Source organism: Pogona vitticeps, chromosome 8, assembly GCF_051106095.1.
Source record: "Pogona vitticeps strain Pit_001003342236 chromosome 8, PviZW2.1, whole genome shotgun sequence".
NCBI lineage: Eukaryota > Metazoa > Chordata > Lepidosauria > Squamata > Agamidae > Pogona > Pogona vitticeps.
In genome coordinates, this window is record NC_135790.1 from 5,583,662 (window position 1) to 5,606,421 (window position 22,760).

General features: G+C 45.7%; 1 protein-coding gene across 1 annotated transcript; it reads left to right on the plus strand.

Moving 5' to 3' along the window:
• Positions 1 to 7,961: 7,961 nt before the first annotated feature.
• Positions 7,962 to 21,267, plus strand: R3HCC1 (R3H domain and coiled-coil containing 1). The gene is made up of 8 exons (XM_078379669.1): positions 7,962 to 8,175; positions 9,627 to 9,756; positions 11,343 to 11,480; positions 12,402 to 13,803; positions 15,633 to 15,805; positions 17,264 to 17,334; positions 18,650 to 18,745; positions 20,032 to 21,267. The coding sequence occupies exons 1-8, from the start codon at positions 7,977 to 7,979 to the stop codon at positions 20,178 to 20,180; spliced, it is 2,358 nt and encodes a 785-aa protein (XP_078235795.1). The 5' UTR covers positions 7,962 to 7,976; the 3' UTR covers positions 20,181 to 21,267.
• Positions 21,268 to 22,760: the final 1,493 nt, after the last annotated feature.

Genomic DNA, 22,760 nt, shown 5'->3' on the forward strand with positions numbered 1-22,760 from the left:
TATGTTGTCGGCAGGAGCTGGGACGAGTGACGGGAGCTCACTCCATCGTGTGGATTTGATCTTAAGACTGCTTGGTCCTCTGACCTTGCAGCACAGAGGCTTCTGCGGTTTAACCCACAGCGCCACCATCCGGCAGAGGATGGACAGGGCTAAAAAGGAAAAAAAAGTTGTAAGGAAGGCAATAGCTTAAGACAAGCAGGGTGCATCTCCACTTTAGAACATAATTAAGTATTCATTTTGCCATCAGTTTCTTTCTCAGGTGCAAATAGCCAAAGTAATCTTTGCTTATTTTTGTTCATCATCATCATCATCATCTTAGAACTGCAGAGCTGGACAGGACCCTATGGATCACTGAATCCAGTTGTTGTCAAGGAGGCCCATTGGGGAATCAAACTCCCAACCGTTGGCTCCACCACCAGAGACATAAACTACTAGGTTAGGTCATGTACTGTATTTAGAATGCCAGCTCAGTTTTTAGAACATGGAGCTGTGCAACCGAGACGTGGGGTGGGGAGAAGATACCAGCTTCTGTGATAAGGAAGATGCTCAATCAGTGTAAGGGCAACATGCAAATCTAAAAGTGCAGGGATGGTCGCTTGAGTTTTAAGTCATTTGTGTTAGAATCCAAAAGGTTTTAAAGAAACGGTTTGCAATGTACCTGTTGTATTTTTAATTTTTTTAAAAAAATACAGCTCCTGCTTCTAAATCATTGCAGGTGATGCTTTGTAGCAGAAAAAGATACAGTGGTGCCTCGCTAGACAGTTACCCCGCATGACAGTTTTTTCGCTAGACATTGACTTTTTGCAATCGCTATAGCGATCCGCAAAACAGTGATTCCTATGGGGGAATTTCGCTGGACAATGTTTGGTCCCTGCTTAGCAAACCAATTTTTGCTAGACGACGATTTTGACAGCTCCCTCCGCGCTCGCAAAACAGGTGTTTTTGGGACCTAAGCTCTGCAAGACAGTGATTTAAACAGCTGAACGGCGGTTCGCAAAGCAGCTTTCCTATGGCCAATCCTCGCTAGACAACGACGATTCTTCCCCATTGGAACGCATTAAACAGGTTTCAATGCATTCCAATGGGGAAATGCTTTTTGCTAGACAATGATTTTGCTAAATAGCGATTTCAGTGGAACGGATTATCATCATCTAGCGAGGCACAGCCAGTTAATGGGACAGGATGGAATCAAGAGAAGAGAGATAAACATCAGTGACAGAAAAGGCTACATGTGGCTTTTGAAATATAACCTTGTTTCCTGCCAAATTGCTGTATAATGCTAGGAAGTGTTTTCCAAACAAGCCAAGCAACCAACAACAACAAAACTTAGTCACTTTTCTAGACTCTGAGAAAAAGGACCTTATGTGGAACCTCAGGACAGATGCAGCCCCAGGAGGGTTGTATGTAGGAAAGCAGAGCAAAACGGGGGGGGGGGGAATTGATTTGTTTAAAATCTGGTGCTGGAGGAGAGTGTTGTGCTTATTTTGGACAGCCAGAAAGACTAACAAGGGGGTCCTAGACCAAATCAAACCTGAATTAACTCTGGAGGCAAAAATGTCGAAACTGAAGCTGTCCTACACCTCATGAGAAGGCAGGATTCTCTAGAAAAGACCATCATGCTGGGGAAGGTGGAAGGCAGCAGGAGAAGAGGAAGACCCAACATAAGATGGACTGACTCCCAAAAAGAACCCACAGGCTTGAGTCTTCAAGGGTTCAGCAAGGCTGTTGAGGACAGGGCATTCTGGAGATGGCTCATTCATAGGATCACCAGGAGTTGGAGGCAGCCTGATGTATAACAACGAGAGAAAAGCAAGGCCACAAGCGAGATGATGAAAGGCCGGTTTCCTTGAGACTTTCGGCTTGGAAAGGAGACATACCTGCGCAGAGATTTCAGGGGGCTAGCTAGAAACAATCAGCTTTCTGTCTTGCAGATCCCTTCCCTGATTGGAGCCATTAGAGAGCTTATTCTCCTCTGAAAAAGAGAGAGGAGCAGGTGCCGAGGAAAGGCAGAGTATTATCCAAAGGCAGGCGAAAGCTGGCACTTGACAACTTCGCAAGTGGACTTGGCCACTGGAACGAAAGCTCTTGTGCAATCAGAGGGCCAGGTTTCTCCATCTCTATGCTAACTCAGGGCAATCAAAATCAGTTTTAAAGAGAGGCAGGCAGCCCAGACAGGGGGGGAGACATTAACCTGGCATGCACAGGGCATTTCGCCACACCCGTCCACAGGAGAGATGTGGCAGCCCAAGCTTGGAGAAGTTACTTTTTTTGGACCACAACACCTAGAATTCCCCAGTCATTGTGGCCCCTAGCCATGTTAAGTTGGGATTTTGGGACCTGTAAACCAAAAAGTTGGCTGTCCTCCCAAGTTCTGGAGAAAGATCCTGTGTGGGGTTGAGAAGCACATGTGAATGCCTTACACACGGATGCCTTTCCAAAGCTGGAAAACCTTTTTTTTTTTTTTTTTTTTTTTTTTTGGACTATAAAATATCTCTGCTATTCTAGCTCAGAGATTTCAGGAGCCGCGCTTCAAGAGGCTGTTTCCCCAGACACGGATGTCTTAACAAAGTTAGCCCAATTATTCTGAGCTCCAATGGTATCACTTCTCCAGGGTTTTCAGGCAGGATTCTCTCCTTCCTTTGCAGGGAGAGGCTGGGGACCTTGTTTATGTCTGCAAAGCGTGTGGATTTTTCTGCCAGTTTTGCTTTGGAATCTGTGCAGGGGGTGAAGAATAGTAGTAGAACAAAGAGAAGTAATGTGTATTGGTCTTATCTATCTATCTATCTATCTATCTATCTATCTATCTATCTATCTATCTATCTATCTATCTATCTATCTATCTATCTATCTATCTGTCTGTCTGTCTGTCTGTCTGTCTGTCTATCTATCTATCGTTTAGGTATATCCAGATGTTGGAAGTTCAGTTCTCCACTATGCTTCTGTGACAGAGGCTGAACTTAATGAACCATAGGGTCTCTTCCAGCTCTGCAGATCTAGAATTACAGTATTACTATTTTATCCCTGTTTTTTCCTACGTCTGCAAGGTTAGCCGAAGACGTTTTGCCACTTAAAGGAGAGATGCAGATAGTTAAAAGGCATAGTACTTTTAAAATGATACAGTGGACCCTCTATTTACGGAATTAATTTGTATTGGAACGGTGGCTGCAGGTTGAAAAGTCTGTAGGGCGAGTCTCCACTGACCTACAATGCATTAAAAACCGATTAATCCCATAACGGGCCGTTTTTGTTCCATTTGGGTTCCATTTTGGTTTTTTTCTGGTCTGTAGCTCGATTCTCAGGCTGCAAGTTGAATCTAAATTTTGCGGCCAGAGAAGTCTGTAACTCGAAAAGTCTGTAAGTCGTGCCGTCTGTAAGTCGAGGGTCCACTGTATATTATTCTGGCACAGGAAGCAAATGCCTTACATATTTCCTGTCTCGAGCAGCAAAAATACAGTAATGATAGCAATATAGACTACTAACACTTAAGACCAGTTCCCGGAGCAGCTGCCTTAATGCCCCTAATAGAGGAGGCCAATCACATCTCCAGGTACTTGCTGTTAATTCTCTGCCACTTAAATTGAGAGTACGGGGGGGGGGGGGAATCTGACTTCCACACAAGTCCAGGTGCTTTTAACTACCATTTGATTTGCACCGCTTAGCAAATGATGCTGAATATTATCAGTTGTTAAGTGGGGCAGATGAGAACACTGTTACAGCATGCTTCTAAGGGGGTTTAATTTCAGAGAGAGCAAAGAGCTGGAGAAAACAAGAGTATTCAGATTATTCCAAATTAACTTGCACACACTTGTAATACATTAGTACAGCTTCTATTCGCAATGTCACTAAGGCATTGTTAAAAACTGATAAACACAGATATTTATTCATGACAATGACATTTCATATGCCATCAATAATCGCTGCAACCAATACACTACACTGTGATCTCCTCAAGTGACTTGCATTGATCTTATAAATGCCCCCTTCCAGCTTTAAGAAATCTAGGTTAACATCTGGGTTTGTCCATTAGAGCACAAGAGAAAGCCGGGCACATTTGACCAGATAGGCGGGGTATAAATGAAATAAATAAATAAATAAATTTAAGACTAACTAGTTTTTATTTTTCACGAGCTTTTGTGTGCATACTGTGCATCAGTGCACACTGGCAAACGAGGTGATTTTTAAAGTGAACATGATGATGATCAGATGGATTATTACAAGTTTTAGGGAAATTGATATGTTCCCTCCTCCCTTTCCACCTGAACTCGTCTCATGTGTTGAGCATATTTTCTACATTCTGTGTCGGCAATAGCCTGCCTGCTTTTCTCTGATCCTGCAAGATCCAGTAAAGAGCAGCAATGAAAATGTGGCTGATTTGAGTGCCACCTGGCGTCATTCCACAGAGCTGGAGATGAATAACGTACAGACTTAATCTCCCTGTGCAGGTAAACACCAGTATTTTTGAGGAGTAACTGTTGCTATCCATTGGGATTAACATGGATACAAAGAGCACTAACTCTTGCATTGCCTCGGGTGGCAAAAGGTCTTGGGTCAGCCCTTCTCTGCTGGCAGTCTAAGACAGACAATGGAACATTCTGGAATAAGAGAAGATTCTAAAAGAACCGGCCGGAGAGAACCCGGGCAGCTTAAAGGATTACCCTGTGTCAACTGAAGATCAAGTAAGTTTGCTGTTATGAGGGCTAATTACATGTTTAGCACTAATACATCAAAAGGGTTTTACTGTCTTCACGGGACAAAACTATTGATATAAGACTCTGTTCCTGGGCACTTTCATTAATTAATTACATTGAAGCGAAATTTAACCAGAACAGGTACAGTCAAATAGGATGGACCTTCAAGAGTCCTTATCCATCCATTTCTATTTGGGTGCCCGTGTACACACAGACACGCAAACACACACAAACACAAATGGAGGGATAAGGAACCTTGAAGTTCTATCCAGTGTCTCATCTTCTATTTGACTGTACCCGTTCTGGTTAGATCACGAACACACACGAAATATATGTATGTGTAACACTGAAGGAGGCAAATAAAGCAGTAAAAATGCAGCTGAATTGTTGAAAAAAAATGTGTACTTTATGAGCCTCTCTCGTTGTTAAACTGAATGGGTTTGATGTTCTGTATATTGTTTTAAAAATATCCCACAAAAGTGTGTGTTAAGCTTTCAGCTGGAGCGAGGGGGAAATGTGTCCTTTCAGTTTTTACTTAACTACATTTCCGATCACTCCTTATGATTGGCTGTAGTTACTAAGGTTGATGGGAGTCTGAACAGCATATGGAGGGCCCTGTGTATCCACCCCTACTTGGAACCACCACTAAAAAGCAATATTTGTTCCCCCGATGTATTCCCTCCTCCAAAGTAGGACTACCAATTCTTATAAGCAGACTTGATTTAGGGATAAATCGAATCATTATTCTCAGTCAGAGTAAACCCACTGAATTACGGGGATTCTGATAAATCAAAGCTTGGGAAAGTCCCATGGATTCAATGGAGGCCGTAATCTATTTCTAAGAATGTTGTTATGTGTCGTCAAACCAGAACCAACGTATAGAGACCCTAAAAGGGCTTTCAAGGTAAGTGAGATAGTTAAAGAGTGGTTTTACTAGTTCCAGTTCCCACACTGAGTTTCCATGGTTGAGTGGGGATTTGAACCCAGGCCTCCCGAGTCTGTCACTCTATTCACAACACCACATTGAATATCCTGGCTCTAATGACAGAAGTGTATTATTCACTTATGTCTGTAAATAATTTTCATAAGCAAGTACAGTGGTACCTTGGTTTACGAATGCCTTGGTTAACGTATTTTTCGGTTTACAAACGAAAATCTATTGAAAATAATGCCTCGGTTTACGAATTTTTTTCCACAATATGAAGCAAGTTTGCATTATGCCTGGGAGGTTTATAGTGCTACCCCCATGCATGCATTCCTATGGGAAACTGCATTTCAGATTGCGAATTTTTCGCATTAAGAAATGTCCCGGAGAACGCACTAAATTCGTAAACCAAGGTACCACTGTATATCTTTTGTAAAAAGTATATCTTTTGTCAGGCCCACTTTAGTCAGAGGGCAAAGTGGGCATTCACCCAGGTCCCACTGTCTGTAGGGGTCTCCATGAAGAGGAGGATTATATATAGTTAAGTCATGCCTGACTCTTCGTGACCCCATGGACCAGAGCAGTCCAGGCCCTCCTGTCTTCCACGGCCTCTCGGAATTTGGCCAAAGAGGAGATCTTACCTGCCAATATTAATTACTGTAATTCTTGGAGCCAGGCCTGTGGGTATCTCTCCCCCCCCCCCCGCATTACATTGTCTATATCAGTGGTTCTTAACCTTTTTGAAAGAAACGCCCCCTTGAGCCATTGAGGAAGTTATCATCGCCCCCTCCCCGCGGTGATGATATCTTATTTATTTATTTATTTATTTATTTATTTATTTATTTATTTATTTAAGACACTTAAATCCAATTACCCCTGAAAACAAAATTAAATTCCAAGAAAATGAAATCACCCCCCCCCCAAAAGTAACATTTAATGATTTAGTTGCAAGTGAATTTTAAGATGCAAAAAGAAATATAAAAAGGGCATAAAAACAAATGCAGGAACTAAAAATGTCCAGACAAAAAGTCTGAAACTAAATTAAGATTGGAGGAAAATATATATTCATGCACATTGGAAAAAGGCTGCAGCCATCTTCACAGGTTTGACGTGCTCCAGCGCCCCCTACCGCCCCCCTTCTGCTCCAGTGCCCCCACACTGCCCCTTTTCGTTCTACCGCCCCCCTGAAAAATGAAATCGCCCCCTGGGGGGCATTATCGCCCACGTTAAGAACCACTGGTCTATATCATGTGACCTATTAAATAGGACGTAAAGGAGAGGGAGGGAGAAGGAAGGGGGGGAGTATCATATATATATTTTTTGCCCAGGGGTCTCCAGATGTATATCTTTTAGTTAGTGCACTCTCCAAACTCAACTCTGCCACATGAGTTTCAAAGCAAAAAACAAACAAAGGTTTTCAAATATCTCATAATTAACTAACGCTGTGAATTGTTACTGTCAGAATCCCACAGACTGCAGGGAGAGACAGGGATCCTTACTAGTCAACATTGACTTTCTAACACAATTAACTGTGAATTTTAATGCTGTGAGCCGCCTTGGGCCTCCCTTTGTCAGGAGAAATGGGAGTATACAAATAAACAAACAAAAAAATAAAATAAATAACACACATACCTAATCCCCCCCCCAGAAATCTGCAAAATATGCCAGGCAAATCTATACGACGGTATATGTGAACATCATTGTTCTCAATAGTTTTTATCCCAGAGCTATAATTGCAATTAATAATGAGCTTAAAGACCACCAGTAGTGAATAATTAGTTGGACTGTGTTACTTGGCCTGCGGTGTAGATGTTTGTATTTTTAGTGGTGGGACTTTTAGTGGGTGGGGAGTGTTTGGGGAATTTTATGTGTGTGCATGTGTCTGGTCTCTGGGTGTCTGTGAATTCCGTTGTATGTGTATATACTTACAATGACAAATTATTATTATTATTATTATTATTATTATTATTATTATTATTATTATTATTATTATTATTATTATTATTATTATTATTATTGCACCTGCTTATTATTTATTTTCCTAAAATATAAACAACTGAGATTTTCCTTGCGGAAACCTCGGCTGGCTACCTCTCCACCTTTTCAGCGCACTTATTGGGGACAATTTATTCCGTCGTCGTTCGCTTTGGAGAAGGGAAAAAAATAGGTCTCGTCGGCATGCCCTCCTGTTGTGTTGTCGTTTTTACTAAAAGTCCCACTTTCAATAAAACAGCGCCTGCTGCAAAAGAAATATTTCTGCAACCTTGCAATTCTGCAAGCCAGGAAACGCCTCCGGCTCTTCTTCTCGAAACCTCGACCCGCGCAACGCCATCCCGCCCCCGCTGCGCCGCCCCCCCCTCCCCATGGAGGGAGGGAAGCACCGAACTTGGAAAAGTTACTTTGTTCAGCGTTACGTGCCCGGGAAGGGCTGCCCAGCAAAGCAACATTTCCAAACCGCGAGCGCGAGAGCGGGTCGCTTTCGGCGGCGGGGGAAGAAAGCGAAGGCGAGCGCTCGTGCAAGCGCGGCGCGCCTTTTGCGCCCGATCCGGGGCGAGCAAGAAGGCGCCTTCCTGGGGGGGGGGAAGAGGGCGGAGCGCTTCCAAAGAGGAGGAGCCAAGCCCGGCAGGGAGGGTAGGAGGGCGGTTGCAATCGCAACCCGCCGCCAGCAGAAAGAAGCGCCTTTAAGGCTGCCGGGAAAGGGCCAGGAGCCTCGGCGCTGCGCCCGGGGAAGCGCTCGGAGGAGAGGCCGGGCCTTGGCGGTGCGCGTCAGCCTGGGCAGGCGGGAGGGCTGGCTGGCCTGGGATTGGCATCCGGTGCGCGGTGGGTCCCGGGCTCCCCCTTTTTTTTTTTTTTTGCAGCGCTCCGGATGGGGAGCCTTCCTCCGCGTGCGCCCGCCTGCATTCCGGATCCCCCCCCCTGCGCGCGCGCGCGGCCTGGGTGGGATGCCCGGGGCTGGCCGAGAAGGGGGGACGAGGGGCGCCGGAGGAGGAGGGTTGGGGGGCGGCGGCCAAGGCGTGCCATCTCCAGGGGCTTTGGGGGGGGCGCCCCCTTTGCCATCCCGGCTGCTTGGATCGCGGTCTCCGGGGCGCGCTCTCCTTGCGGGGTGTTGCATGGGGAGAGGAAAGGCTCCGGTTGACGCTTTGGGTGTCGCGTCAAGGCAGGATCTGACCCCCCCCTCCCTTGAGAAGGGGTTTGCCTGCGAGATAGGATCCGCCTTGTCCCATCCAGGCAGGGTCTTCCTTTTTTAAAAAAAAAATATCTCCATCCTTGCCTTTATTCGCCTCCGATCCAGTCGGTGGATTTTTTTGTCTTAAGATTTGGCACCGGTGGCCGGTTTTGACCCTCGATCTTCTGGCACCCAAAATCTTTGGGTGGGTTCATAGGGTCTGATTGCTTGTTGGAGGGAAAAAAAATTCTGGTGCTACTTTCCTTAGGCACCCACCTTTGAAATGTATCCGCCCCCAATCAATTGTGGGTACTTTCCCCTCTTAATTTCTCAAATTTTCTTTTTTTATATAAAACACAAGAACCTTGCAACTTTAAGCTGACTGTTCTGTCCCAGAATATATAACCCAGAAGGAGAAACTGGGGCAGCTTCAAAGCTATTCAGTTTATTGCATTTATTATTAAGTGTCATAATAAAATTATTAGTGCCATAATATAATTATAGTTAATAACTAAGTATTTAGCTGTCGGGATGCTGAAAGACTCTGTCGTTTTGTAGCTGTGGACTGACAGCTTGTTTAGAAATTGCTTAGTAAATTGTTTGCTTTTGTAAATATCTAATACGACATCCTTGAACCTTTGCATTTTAGTTTTGGAAATTTACTTTGTGTCTTTCACCTTAGTTGACGTTTGTAATTAGCACAACTATTGGACTTTTAGATTGCTGGCTTCCCTGTGTGTTTTTTTTTAAGGATAACGTTTGGAAACAATAATATTTGGTCTCTGTGCATTGAGCAAATCTTTTTTGATGGGTCAGTTTCTAAACTTAGTTTGTTCTGTCCCTAAAGGCCGCCACCCCACCGTCACCCTGGCGCTGCGTTACCTGGACGGCGTTTTCCTTTCCCCCACGGAGAGTGACTTTGTCAGCAAGATCCTTGAGGAGTTGAACCACTTCCTGCTTCAAAACCAGCTGGAGAAGTAAGAGGTGTCCCCCCCCCCGCCTCCCAGCAGGGCCGGCCCTCCCATTAGACAGAGTGACCCCCCCCAGCCATTTCTCTTGAGTTCCCTGCCCACGCCTAGGCCCTTCTGTTGGAAGACCAAAGGTATGTGTGGCACACAACCTCTCTTGCATCTCCTCACGCTAGCCGGCATCTGTAGAGGAGGTGCCCTCTTGCCAGGCCCAGCTGCCAATCAAGCTTGCTTCTGTAAGTGGAAGCGAGGGGGAAAGGCACCCTCCAGCCGTTCATCTTGGGCAGCAAAATATCCAGCGTTGCTCTGCACACACTTTGTGAATGTTGCGACCTGCTTTTTTTTTTTTTTTTTTTTGCTTTTGTAAGACGATGTGACAAAGCCAGTCCTACAGGAGCGTGGTGCCATATCTTTCAGAGGATGGAACTTTACATTTCTTTGGAGAAATTCCTTCTGCTCTCCTGCCTATTTATTTTATTTATTTAACTTATATGCCACCCAATCTACTCAAAGGTCTCTGGTGGGAGATGTCTGAGATCTTTTCATTCGTAAAACCGCTTTAGTTTTTGTCTTCTGCCCCTCTTGTAAAAGATGGCCTGAGTCAAGAGTCAAGCGGTGCGACCTGTATGGGGTCGACTTTTTTTTTGGCCAAGTTCTTTTACATTGACTTATACAGTACGCAGTTGGCATAAATTCCAGCAGCTGATTGCTCCCAGTTCATGCTTTGCAGCTTGGTCCCTTCGTCACACACCGGCCACGTGAGTTGGTGTAATGGCAGTTCACTAGCAGCAGACTTGTCATGGCAGTTAATACAGTTCAGGGCTAGACTACTTGCTTTGACTGGGTGTTGGTGTGTCCCTTTCATACAATCAAGTAGCAAAGAATGGGAAAAAACCCCTTTGTGAGTCCCTGGAGAACGTTCTCATTCACCCGACAGACAATATTGGGGCAGCTGGACAAAGAGAGTAATCTATAATGCTCAGATTAGATTCCGCTGCAAAATTCGAACCCATGCTTTATTTCTTGCTCTGCTGCTTGCTTGAGTTTAGTTGCGCTCAAGACTGTGCCGACTGGAAAAGAAGGGCCACTAAAGTCCACGGAGGTTTGCCGCTGAGCCAGCGTCCCTAGGACTGCCCGGCCAGTGTGTGTGACTGCATGTTGCAGAGTTCCCTTAGCTCTCTTTTTGTTACACTTCGCCCTTTGGAACGATGTGGGGATGTTTGCTAGGGCGTGACAAGGGGGCCTACCACAAAGTGTTGCAGCGTCCAACACCATTGCTCAGGATTCTAACGGCTCCACCCCATCGTTGGGCCTGCCCCCAATCATCCATTTCTGGCCTCTTCCGCATCCTTGGCTGCTTCTGGAAAAGCTCTTTGCCAAGTCTCAGGAAACCCCCTGATGATACGGAGACCCTTGGCCAGGGAGAGTGCCGTCCTAGCTGGGTTAGCAGTGGATATCTATCATCTGATGATCAGAAGGAGAGGCAGGAAGTGCTGGGTTTTCACCATGAGTCTTGAGCAGCCCCCAGTCGCAGGATGAAGGACATGGATTGACTCCTGGAGGCTAACTCGGCCGCTCTGTGTCTTCTCTTTCAGAGTCCTCTTGTTCCCCCCTTTGTCCAGCCGCCTCCGGTACCTGATCCACCGAACGGTCGATGATGTTGAGCTTTTGAGCAGTTTCTCTGTTGGAGAAGGATGGCGGCGAAGGACCGTGGTCTGTCACTCGGCCATAAGGTTGGTCTCCCATTGCAGCTGTTCCCCTTCCTTCCCAGAAAGCTGCTCGTCCTTGGTATTTGTTGCGTCCGACGAGTAGCTTACTTTTGGAAGTGGTATGGCCGTAAGTTAAGATTCCTCTGTAGACCTGTGTTTCAAGCTGAGTCATGGAACTCACTCTCCAGCAAGTGTGATCTGCATCGACTTCTTAACTTGCAACCCTTGTCCTCTAAAAGTTATATCATTTGTGTAACTCTATAACAGGATTTTAGCCAGTGTGTGACAAAGCTGTATTGTTTTTAGGCAAAAGGGGATTTGAGGGAAACCTCCCATTCTTTTGACCATTATGGTATTGACTTGCACCACATTTTGGACTGCTTCCCAAATTTCTCTGACATAGTAACCTCTGCTGTTTTCATAACGGGGTAGTTTCCGCCTTGCCTCTTCTGGAAAAAAGAAGATATGACATCCTCTTGTAGGGGTTGTGCTCTGACAAAATAACACACATGACCTGGCTTTGCCTCGAAGAATTATTGGCACGGGGCATTCAAACATAGCCCAAAGTTGTTTGAAATAAAAAGCAGTGATTTGCAGATTTTAGGTGGCTTTGCACCAATATTGCGTGATTTACCAAAATTTTACTTGAGGTTGGCGTTCTTCATGGACTTGGGAGTAAAGCTGCTTTTGAACTACAGTATGTGGGATATAATTTGGAATAAATATATCTTAGGCTTGGAAAGGTGGTGGTGGGGGTTGTAAGACTGATACTCATCCTGGCTGTTAGATGGTGGGAATTCTAGCCCCTCACGCCTACCCCAGTCCTTCCAAGCTCTGATTAGGATTGCACTCAATTTTTTTTAAAGTAACAAGCGTTTTCATGAAATTCACTCATTGATCCACATTTTCTTTGGCTTCTTTTTCTTTGTTCTTCTTGGGGTTCAGGTTGCCAGATGAACCAGAGGATCAGGAGGGTTCCTGCCGTGGCACCCCTCTCTCCAGCCACCCACCTCCTTCGAGAAACAGAGGAGGCCGTTTTAGAGGAGGCCCACGGAACATAGACGCCCGAGCTGATGGCTCTCGAGGCCAGAGAGGAAACGGTCGTGGCAGAAAGCAGTCACGGAGGAAGCCGGACCAAGCTTTGTACGTCCCCAGGGCGATGCGGAAAAAGCCCGAGGGCTTGGGAACGGAAGCTCCTCTGGGGGAATCGGAAAGTCAATTACTTGACTTTGAGGTGTTTGAAGATGGTCAGTGTATGTCCAACACCGTCCACGGTAGTGACCGAGCTGCAGAAGCCAGCAGCTTACCTGATCCCAACTCGGTGTCTGGAAGCCCTAGAGAGAATGATGCAAAGACCTTGGAGTCGGAAAGTAAAAACGGCGTGGGAGCTGCAGATGTTCCCGAGTTGCTGAGCCCTTGCCCTCTGAAGAGTGCGGTTGATCCATTAGCTCAAGATGGCCAGTGTAACGTTAACCAGGCCACCTCGATGCTGCAGAGCGGCTTCAACCTGACAACAACAGAAAGCCAGAATAAAGAGGGCACAGAGGCTTTCATTTCCGAGTGTGGTGAAAGTTTAGGCTCTCCAGAAGCGAAGGAAGGAGAGAGTCCCGTCGTTGCAGTATCAAAAGAAAGTGGTCCTCTCCCCTTGTTAGAAGAGCAGAAGGATAAACTTCCAGATGTTGTAGGTACAGAATTAAGCAGAGAGCCATCAGTTCTACAAGGCCAGGAAAAGAGGAGCCTGGATTGCAAGATCGTGGAAACCAGAGCCGCCTTGGCCTTTCCTGAAGAGCCAGAAGGAGATGCTACAGATGCTATTTTGTTGAAACCTAATCACGACCTGTACCTCTTGGAAGAGAAGGAAAGGGACGGCGCTCTCGGCAGTGAACAGGGATGTCGCGAGTCCCCTTCTTCACTGGAAGAGGGTGCTGCAGATGCTGCTGTATCCCAGCCCTGCTCAGGAACGTCAGCCCCAGAACCCCAGGATAAAGTCTGCCCTGGTTTCTCTGAGCTGGAATATATCCAAACTGAATCCTGTAAGGATGTTGGGGATCAAACTAGCCCTTGTGTCTCTGTGCTCGGGAGGGCATCTTCGCCTCCGGTATCTGGAAGTTGCCAAGATCCCCCTGTGTTGAATTCACAGTTTGTATCCAGTTTAGATAGCCTTGGATCGGATCATGGCAAAGCTGACTGCGTGCCCAGAAGCCAGGAAAGAGAGGTGGTTGATCTCGGAGGGAGCTGGAGGTCCGGACCAGAACTGTCTTCCGGGGATGGAAGCATGGGGAGCTCTGCAGTGGAGGAGAAGGACAGCGCGTTTGAGGACGACTGCGGGGCTGAGCTCTTACAAGAAGTAATGGCTTAAAAGGACATCTTGGTGGCTTTGGTCACCATAGTTTTGTGTGTACTGTGGCACTACGTGGCCAAGACCTTAGGGCAGCGTTCCCCAGCCTGGGGCCCTCCAGGATTTCAAAACGTGCACCATAGTCCTCCTGGACCACCAAGCATGCTGGTGGAATTGATTTCATTTAACGTACAGTAGGATCCCCTTATCTGCGGGATCAGTAGCCACTGATTAACTTATCCACAGTCTGAAAAATTTAAAAATATTAAAAGAAAAATCCTAGAAATACATTCTTCTGTGTATAAGACGCCCCCCAATTTTCTAACCCCAAATTAAGAGATCTAAGTGGGGCTTGGCAAGTGTAGGGGGAAGGGATCAAAGCACTGCAGGATCGCTTTGATCCCTACTTTCCCCTCAGCTTGTTTTTGTTCTCTCCTCAGCTTACTTCCGTGTATAAGACGACCCTCAATTTTTACTCTAAAGATTTTAGACAAAAGTGTAGTCTTATAAACGGAAAAATACGGTGTATATTTCTAAAGATGGAGTTCCCAGAACTGGCCCCTGGAGGAAGCCAGAGACCATGCTATAATACGTGTTTTTCTACGTCTGCGGAGAGGGGGCGCTTGGAACGGATCCCTGACGGATACAGGGGCCTTACTGTATGTATTTTTAACCTGCTCCATGTCAGCGGATCTGAAAGCAGAGTTTAATTAGTAAAAATAACCTTCAAACCATCTAAAACGTTTCACATGCTTTAATATTGAGCAACCCAAATGAAAGCAAAACTTGCAAAGTGATTAATTGAAACTAAGCTGGTTTCTCACGTTCAGGTGGACAGTCTGATTTCAGCTTGTGCCGAAATAAGAGCAGTCTCAGGGCTAGTTGGGCCTTCAGGGGGAAGGCATCCCCTAACCAAGCTCCTGCAGCCAAGAAAGCTTTCTCCTCTAAGGGTCCATCAACATCTGGAGGGTGCCAGAGTGAGAAGATCTGTTTCCTTGACTCCTAGGACTGTGCACCTAATCCTTCCCGGCTCACTGGCAATTTTCTCTCCTTTTCTGGTACAAACAAGCCTTCTGAAACCTTGCGCCTTCCAGATGTGTTTGCTTGCAACATCCTTTGTCCCTCCGATCATCACTGGCTGGGAACTATGGGAACCGTAGTCTGGCACATCTGGAAGGTGACAGATTGAAGAAGGATGGCTTGAGGTCAGCCATTATTTGCCAGATAATGGAAGAGAAGAGGGGCTTATGGCCCTTAAGAGGGACAGATAAAAGGGCCCGTGAACTTAAGCTGCTTTAAGGAGAGGAGGAAGCCACGGGCCTCCAGTTGTTGATGGACTCCAGTGCCTATCATCCCTGATCATTGGCTGCTTTTAAAATTTGCTCTTAATTGTCTTGTGAATTTTTCTGTTTATGGTGTGTGTGTATGTGTGTAGTGTTTTTAAGTATGGCCGGTAGCCATATTAAATTCCGGGTATGGTTTACATACCTGGCCAGTAAATTAATAATAATAATAATAATAATAATAATAATAATAATAATAATAATAATAATAATAATAATAATAATAATAATAATAATAATAATAATAATAATTCAGCGACCCAGTTTCCAAGTGACAGGTTCACTCGTTGGATGACATATCTGGCCCTTGAAGTCGCAGAAGCGAAACCCTACATGAGAAAATAGAAAACGAAGGGCCCTTTGCAGTGTGTTTGGCAGCATTATCTGGGGCAGATGCGATCTGGAGGCACTGCTCCTTCTTCAGACCTGTTTCCGCTGAAGCCTTGTGCAGACATTTCGTACTCTTGCAAATCCTTTCTTGTGTCTCTTTTCCAGATCACAAACTATTTGACCATAAAGGACATCAACATAGAGAAAATCCAGTTTGATTACTCTAGTTACGGGGAAGCCCAGATCAACGAGGGAGATTTTGGACACGTGCTTGAGATCTACGATTTTTCACCCTCGCTGAAAACGGAGCACCTGATGGAGGCCTTCGCAGAATTTCAGTAAGTAGCCAAGCTTTTCCAATTCAGGAATGATAGCTTGGTGGCCAAAGCAGAACACAGTCATCCACAACAGTAAAAATGTAGAGGCAGCTGAGAGCCTCACCCCTTCGAAGATTTGGGCTCAAAGATTTGATGCCCAAAGTGGCAGATTCTACTTCTGAATCCAGAGTGTGGAAAAGCATTTTCCCTCAATGATGTCTTAAAAAAATGGCAGTGAGGTGCAAGATTGAAAGATGTTGGAAGAGAGAGAGAGAGATTTTAATTGTTACTGTTTCTCTCTCTCTCTCTCTCTCTCTCTCTCTCTCTCTCTCTCTCTCTCACACACACACACACACACACACACACACACACACACACACACACACACACACACACACACACACACACACAGAGAGAGAGAGAGAGAGAGAGAGAGAGAGAGAGAGAGAGAGAGAGATGTTAGTTTTGACTGTTTATTTGTGAGTTTAATATATTTTTAGGTTGTAATCCACCCAGAATAGTGGTATATAAACAAACAAACAAATACATTTCTGTATAGATATTGGTACTAGACTTTATGATTTCTCACAACCCCCCATAGGTACTTAATTTTAATTTAAGGAAAGGTGGGGGGCCTTACTAAGTTTTCTATTTATTTTTAATATTGAATTACAATTAGAATTCTTTGTTGAATGGGGTTTAATAAAGGAGAAGTGAAGGGGGTGAAAAATTCTCAAGATTTTTTTAAAAGGAGCAAGATCCCTCTAAATTAAGGAACAATCTGTATCCTAATGAGGTTAGATTTGTGTGAGCTGCATTTGGAGCCCTTTTTGAAACCCTTCTGCTGGGTTTGTGTATTCTTATTTCATTTATTCCTAATGTAGCAATACTAACAACGAACCTTTGGCTTCTGAAAGACCAATGAATTCTAGTGGTGCCACTTTTTGTGGACAGCATTCCACTCCCTTCGACGCATCTGTTCAGGCTTAGGAGATCAAAGTAAAGGAAGGGGAGATGTGTTTGAGGCATGTGTAAAATAATACAAGGTTTAGAGAAGCTGGTCAGGGAGAAGTTTTTCTTACTTTCTTAATTAGAAGGCTCATTCAGGGCATCCAAAAGAAAGTATTTCTTCACCTGGAGCATAATTAAACTGTGGAACTCACTGCCACAGGATACCTCAATGGCCACCAGCTTGGGATTGTTTTGAAAGAGGTTGTACACATTCATGGAGGATAAGAGTGGCTACCGGTTGTGGTGGATGTGCCTTCTCTCCAGTACTTGAGTCAGTATTTCTCATTCTGTCAGTTGCTGAAGGTTTGTTTGCCCTCACATCCTGCTTGTGAGCTTTCTTTAGGCTGCTGAGTGGCTGAATGGCCGCTGTGCGTAAAACCCCTTGGGCTGAATGATTGTGGTTCTTTATGCGCTCGGTGCATTAAATGGTAATAAATACCACCGTCTGTGTTTTTTTTTTTTTTCCAGAGAGAGTGGGTTTAAGCTGCAGTGGGTTGATGACACTCATGCGCTTGGGATATTCTCCAGTTTGGCGGCAGGTAATGCTGGCTTTCTGCAAAGATGAACTTTAGTTAAATGGTAAAGTCTGTCCTCGCTTTCTATCCCAACGTGTCTGATGTTTTCCCGCCACTTTTCACTCCAAACAAGAATGTAGTTCTTTTTAAAGATGTAAGCAACCTTGGGTCCTTTTAAGGAGAAAGGTTGGGGTAAAAATATTCTTAATAAATAATAATTGTTTTTTTAAAAATGGAATTTTGGACAATTTAAATCCAAAAAAATCAATTGTAAACATTCGAATTGTGATTTTAATCAATTTGATTAAAAAAATCAGTGATTTTTATTCATCCTGGTGTAAGGACACAATGCCACCTGCTACAACTCTGATGGCACTTGTGAATTTTGTCTTTTTTCTTGACAGACAGAAGGAACTGGAAAGAGACAGAAACCTAATGTGCATGGGGAAGGAGTCTTTGGCTATCGTCTTTCCGTCCATTGTTTTCCTCTGTCCTTGGCAACTCATTTTCCTAGCTAGCGGAAAATAGCTGTAAAGGAGAGTGATAAAAGACACGCCAAATGGATAGCAATAGCTAGTCATTGAGGGCTCCATCATGACTCAGTCCAAAGGAACAAATCATGGTTTGGTGTTACACAGTTTAGTCTCGGGGTCATACGCACCAGCTGCTTCCTTTTTTCTGTTCTCAATACACATAATTGGCAGACCCTGGTTTGTGCTAAACAGGAAGTTAAGGATGGGAGTCAGAAAAGGGAAGGGGGGGGGCGACTGTGACAGTCCTGCTTTACTAACCGGAAATCCACGGTTGGCATTTGCCCATTAAGACAACACGGGGTGAGTTTCCTCCCCTCCAGTTTTCCCTGCCCTGTTGCTCAGGTGCCTTCTTTCCTCTTATATGGTAAGCAAACGTAGACAGGTTCTGTTGTGGAAGAATCAGCATTCAGAATCTATACCTGTATATAGTCTGCCTCGGCCCAGGTGTGAGCAACACCGTGGACCCTACGAGAAAGCGGTACCTTGTGAAGATCTTGCCCCACGTGTAGACCTCTTGGAAAACAGAGTTAAGACCTATACCTGGACAACACAGCCACAGTGGTTTGCTGGATGATCATAGCTCTGTCATGCAGAATCCTTGGATTTCTCGTTCGGCGAGGAACTTGCAACTTCTCTGTGAAGCCCCTTGAATCGCAACAGAGAATTATATGTACCTCACCAGGCCACAGAGATTCCAGGATGTCGTTAGGAGGCAGGCACAGCAGTAAAAAATGGGTCTTGGAAAGGCACTCGGGGATCGCCGTGTTTTGCAGCCTGCCTTAAAAACAGCATTTTCACTTTTCTAGCATCTCAAGCATTGGAACGAAGTCACGCCTCTTTGAAGATCCGACCTCTTATCCATGCAACGAGGCAGTCAAAAACCAAGGCTCTTCAACGGCCAAGTAAGAAAACGCGTTGTAATCCCAAACTTTGCTGATTTCTTGTTGTGGAAGGCTCTAAGGGCTTTGGATCTTGGATGGATTTGGCCTCTTACTAGTGACTTCTCACCCTGACTTCTGTTTTACCCTCTTGCCTGCTACCCTTGGATCAGGACTATGCAACCCAATGATGCCCTCTCCCTGGTTTCAAAAAAATAATAATAAATCTGTGCCCATTTTCTGTTCAAACCTCTGGATGTGTGATCTTCTCTCCAAACTATGAGGAAGTCGTGGGGAAGAGTAGACTTACCTGCTTTTGACTGGGGAGCCCTTCCATTGCAGCCTTCTGGCATGTGGCCCCTGGCAGAGCAAAGATTTCCCTGCTTAGTTTATTCTTATTTGTTACCATGTTTATCATTTGTGCTGGCTGGATAGCTCAGTGGTTTAGGTTTCTGGCTATGAGCCAGCCTGGGTAGCCTTGGGCAAGCTGCGCCATCCCAGGGATGCCCCCAGAAGAAGGGAAGGGTCAACCATTTCTGAGTACTCTTTACCTGGAAAACCCTGTAAAAAGGTTTGCAATTAGTCAGAATTGACTTGATGGCACCAACAGATGGGAAACCCTGACATCTGAGCGTTCAGCCTGGAGGCAGGCGTTGCATCACGGCCTCTCCCAATTTGAAGAGACCCTTGTCCAGCAGGCCAAGGCAAAGAGGCAGTCCCAGAAGCAGCAAAATCAGGGAGCTGGACAGGGGGCAGATTGTATTTGTCCTCATTGTGGAAGGGATTGTCACTCCTGAATTGGCCTTCTCAGCCACACTAAATGGTGTCCTCCATACAGAGCATGTTACCATAGTCTCTCGAGACTGAAGGATGCCTAACTCTAACACAATTTTTGATATTATATTATATTATATTATATTATTTGTATCTGACGTTGCCTTGCATGAACACAAGACAATGTATGTGGCTTTTCTCCTTCCCAAATTATTCTCATAACTGTGTGAGGTAGGTCAGACGGAGAGAGAAAGCAACAAGCTCATTCTTACTCAAGGTTTGAATCCCATAGTGGGACGTGAACCAAGATTTCCCCAAGCCCCAGCCTTCTGGTCTAAGGCTACATCTCAGTGTAGCTCTCAAGTGTCCTCACCTGAATTTAGGCAGCTAGCCTGGGGCCAGAATCTTTGCCGGAGCTGAAAGGCACGTTTGCCACATCCTTGAAGCATCTTTAGTCCAGCCATGTTGGCTTCTCCCTTTGCTTTCCTTCATCTCTCTCTCTCTCTTGCCTTTTATCTTCTCTCTTTTGAGTTTAGAGCTCCTTCAGTTGGCCAAAGAGAGGCCCCAGACGGACACAGCAGTAGCTCGAAGGCTGGTGACGCGAGCCCTGGGATTACAGCGCAAACCGTATCGGAATCGGGGCCACCGAGAGGTGAAACCAGAGAACACAAATCTGCCAGAATAATAACGAAGATTGTCCAGAGCAGCTTGGGGTGTGATACCAGTTGGAGGTGTGGGATTAAACGGTCTGCCAGACACTATAACTGGAGCCATCTTCCTCTCTTCTTTCGAGATGGTCCTTTATTATTTTTTTTAATTTTTGGAAGGAGTCATGAGGAGGTGATGGGTGGTGTGGTGGTTTGACATGTTGGTGGTTCCAGAGCTTCTTGGACTAAAACTCCCAGAAGCCTTCTCCGCTCGCTGGGCTGGCCAGGATTTCTGGGAGTTGTAGTCCAAGAACATCTGGGTGATCCAGGGTTGGAAACCACTGCATTAGTTTTTGGTTTGGTTTTTTTCTGGATTCGACCACTTTCCAGCCTGAGTATCCCTTCTCCAGTTTGGAGACCATGAACCGGGTGATCCCAGGCCTGAAGCCAACTGCTCGCGCAATAGAGTAGACCCATTGAACCGCTGGGTTTGCAGGTGACCGGATGTTGAATTAGTTTTCTGTTTCCAGCAGGGACGTTGTGAGCGGGAGGGAGGGAGGCGAACCCCTTCTTCCAGTTGTCACTTTTCACCCTGCTCCCATTCTGTGCTTGTGGCAAAATCCAAACCGGAGTCTCTTTCCTTGGGCCCTTTTTTGTGAGATGGGGGGGGGCACCAAGAGGAGAAAGCAGCAGGTGGAGGAAGAATTAAGCACCCTTTGCCTCCTTGCCATTTCTCGACTGGAAATTGCACTGGAGGGAGGGAGGGAGGGAACCTCCAGCTTGTGTACAGAGCCCTGAATAGTTAGTTGTTTAAGACTCCCAGGTGGTCAGTGACTATGATGGTGGTGATCCTAAGGTGGACTCTTCTAGGATCTGGCATTTGAAGAAGTGACGCGCTTCTTTGCAAAACCTCCCCCAAAGGCACAGCTGCTTTGCAGTGTGTCAGAAGAACGGAGCCCACCTGTCCCCATCACAGGACAAAGTTTAGGTGACCAGCACACACCAGAAGGACACACACACACACAGTGACACACCTGCAGGAGTCAGAATCTTGTTTACTTGAAATATGTAAGGAATTTTTTTTCCTTTTTTTGTTTTTAGAATTAAAGCTGTTAAACACACAAACACATACACCAAGTGTGGTCTTTTTCTGATTCGGTTTCCTTCTCCCTCCGTCTATCCTCCCACCCCCCACAACTCCCCCCCACCCCTGTTTGTTTGTTTTTTGCTCACGTGGGAGAGTTTGAACAGGAAGCTCTTTTTCCTTCCGCCTGATAGTGGGTGGAGGCATGGAATTGGCCTGTTCGCCATTTTTGTTATAAAAAAATAATAATAGTCCAAACAATAAAGGTATGCGGTGCAGCCCTGCCTGGCAACCTTTTCATCCCTCTCAGTTGTGTGTATATGTGTGTTGCTGTGGTTTTATGGGGTTATCAGAGTTTGGAACAGTTCCTTTTTTTTGATCTACAGTTCCCTGGAAATTCTCACCCCACAGTGACCGTACTGGGTGGGGGGGGCATTGTGGAGATGAGTTACAGTCCAAAAAAGTAACTTTTCCATACCTTGCAAAGGTGTGGAAATGAGGGGAGGTGGGGGTGAAGATGCATACCGTTCTGGCTCTTGCACATTCTGAGGTTAAGTTCGTGCATTGACTTATTTGCTCAATTTCTGGTGAATCCTGGCTCAGACGTAAGGAACGGCATCACCTGCATTCTGAACCTACGGTGAGATGTTGAAGCTCTTCTTGTTATTCATGAAAGTAAGTTTAATTGGTGCCTTGCCCACATCGTCTTGGTAGTATGGGACCCCTGAAGTCAAAGGGAAGGAGTGAGGTCCCTGGTCAACCCAGTTGCTGGGAGGAGATGACCAAAACGTGGGATTCCCAAGCTTTGCTTGCACTGTGGAACCAAACTAAGGTAGTAGGTCCCTGATGCGAATTCAAGAGACATCACCCAGAGGGTGTCTATGGGGCCAGATGCAGCCCCATGGAAGACGATGCTAGATGAAATGGATGAACCGTTTGACTTGGTCTACAGCAACATCTGAGAGGTTCCTCTCCTGCCCCGAGGCACCTTGTTGCCTTCCAGAGGTTGGCCGTCCTTGTCCATGATCCTTCGCCCTGAGCTTGGCTGGCTAGCGCTACGGGGAGCTGCAGGCCAGTCTATGGAAGGACATAAGTTGCTCACTCCTCAAAAAGGCCAGATTACATTCAGTTATCAGAAATGCCACTCCATATATTGGGACAGGGCACACCGAATATGACGCTGGCTTAAGAAATAGAGGCCTCATTCATCTGAACATTGTAAAGGAGGAGACCCCTTCATTGCTGGAACGGCATGGAGAAGAGGCGCCTGCCCTAGGGCAACTGAATTCTCGGGCTCAAACAATTCTAGAGCAAAACTCAACTCTTCTAGAATAAAGCAGAGGCTTGGAGAATCTCCCAGGGTCTAAGGATAGGACTTGCTGCAGCTCCTTAGATAGGAACGGGGCAGCCCTTTTCCAGACGCTCACAGGGATAATGGGAAACTTCAACCTCATCATCTCCAGCTTTCATTAACCGGCTGGGGATGCTCAAGAGTTGTAGTCTAAATGCAACAGCACCCAGAAGACAAAAGTTG

What these genes read in the sequence shown, in the direction of transcription:
- R3HCC1 (XM_078379669.1), top strand. Translation starts at nt 7,977, where the DNA reads ATGGAGGGAGGGAAGCACCGAACTTGGAAAAGTTACTTTGTTCAGCGT. An exon ending in CTTCAAAACCAGCTGGAGAA is followed by an intron (nt 9,757 to 11,342) that starts GTAAGAGGTGTC and finishes CTTCTCTTTCAG; the next exon opens with AGTCCTCTTGTTCCCCCCTT. An exon ending in GAGGCCTTCGCAGAATTTCA is followed by an intron (nt 15,806 to 17,263) that starts GTAAGTAGCCAA and finishes TTTTTTTTCCAG; the next exon opens with AGAGAGTGGGTTTAAGCTGC.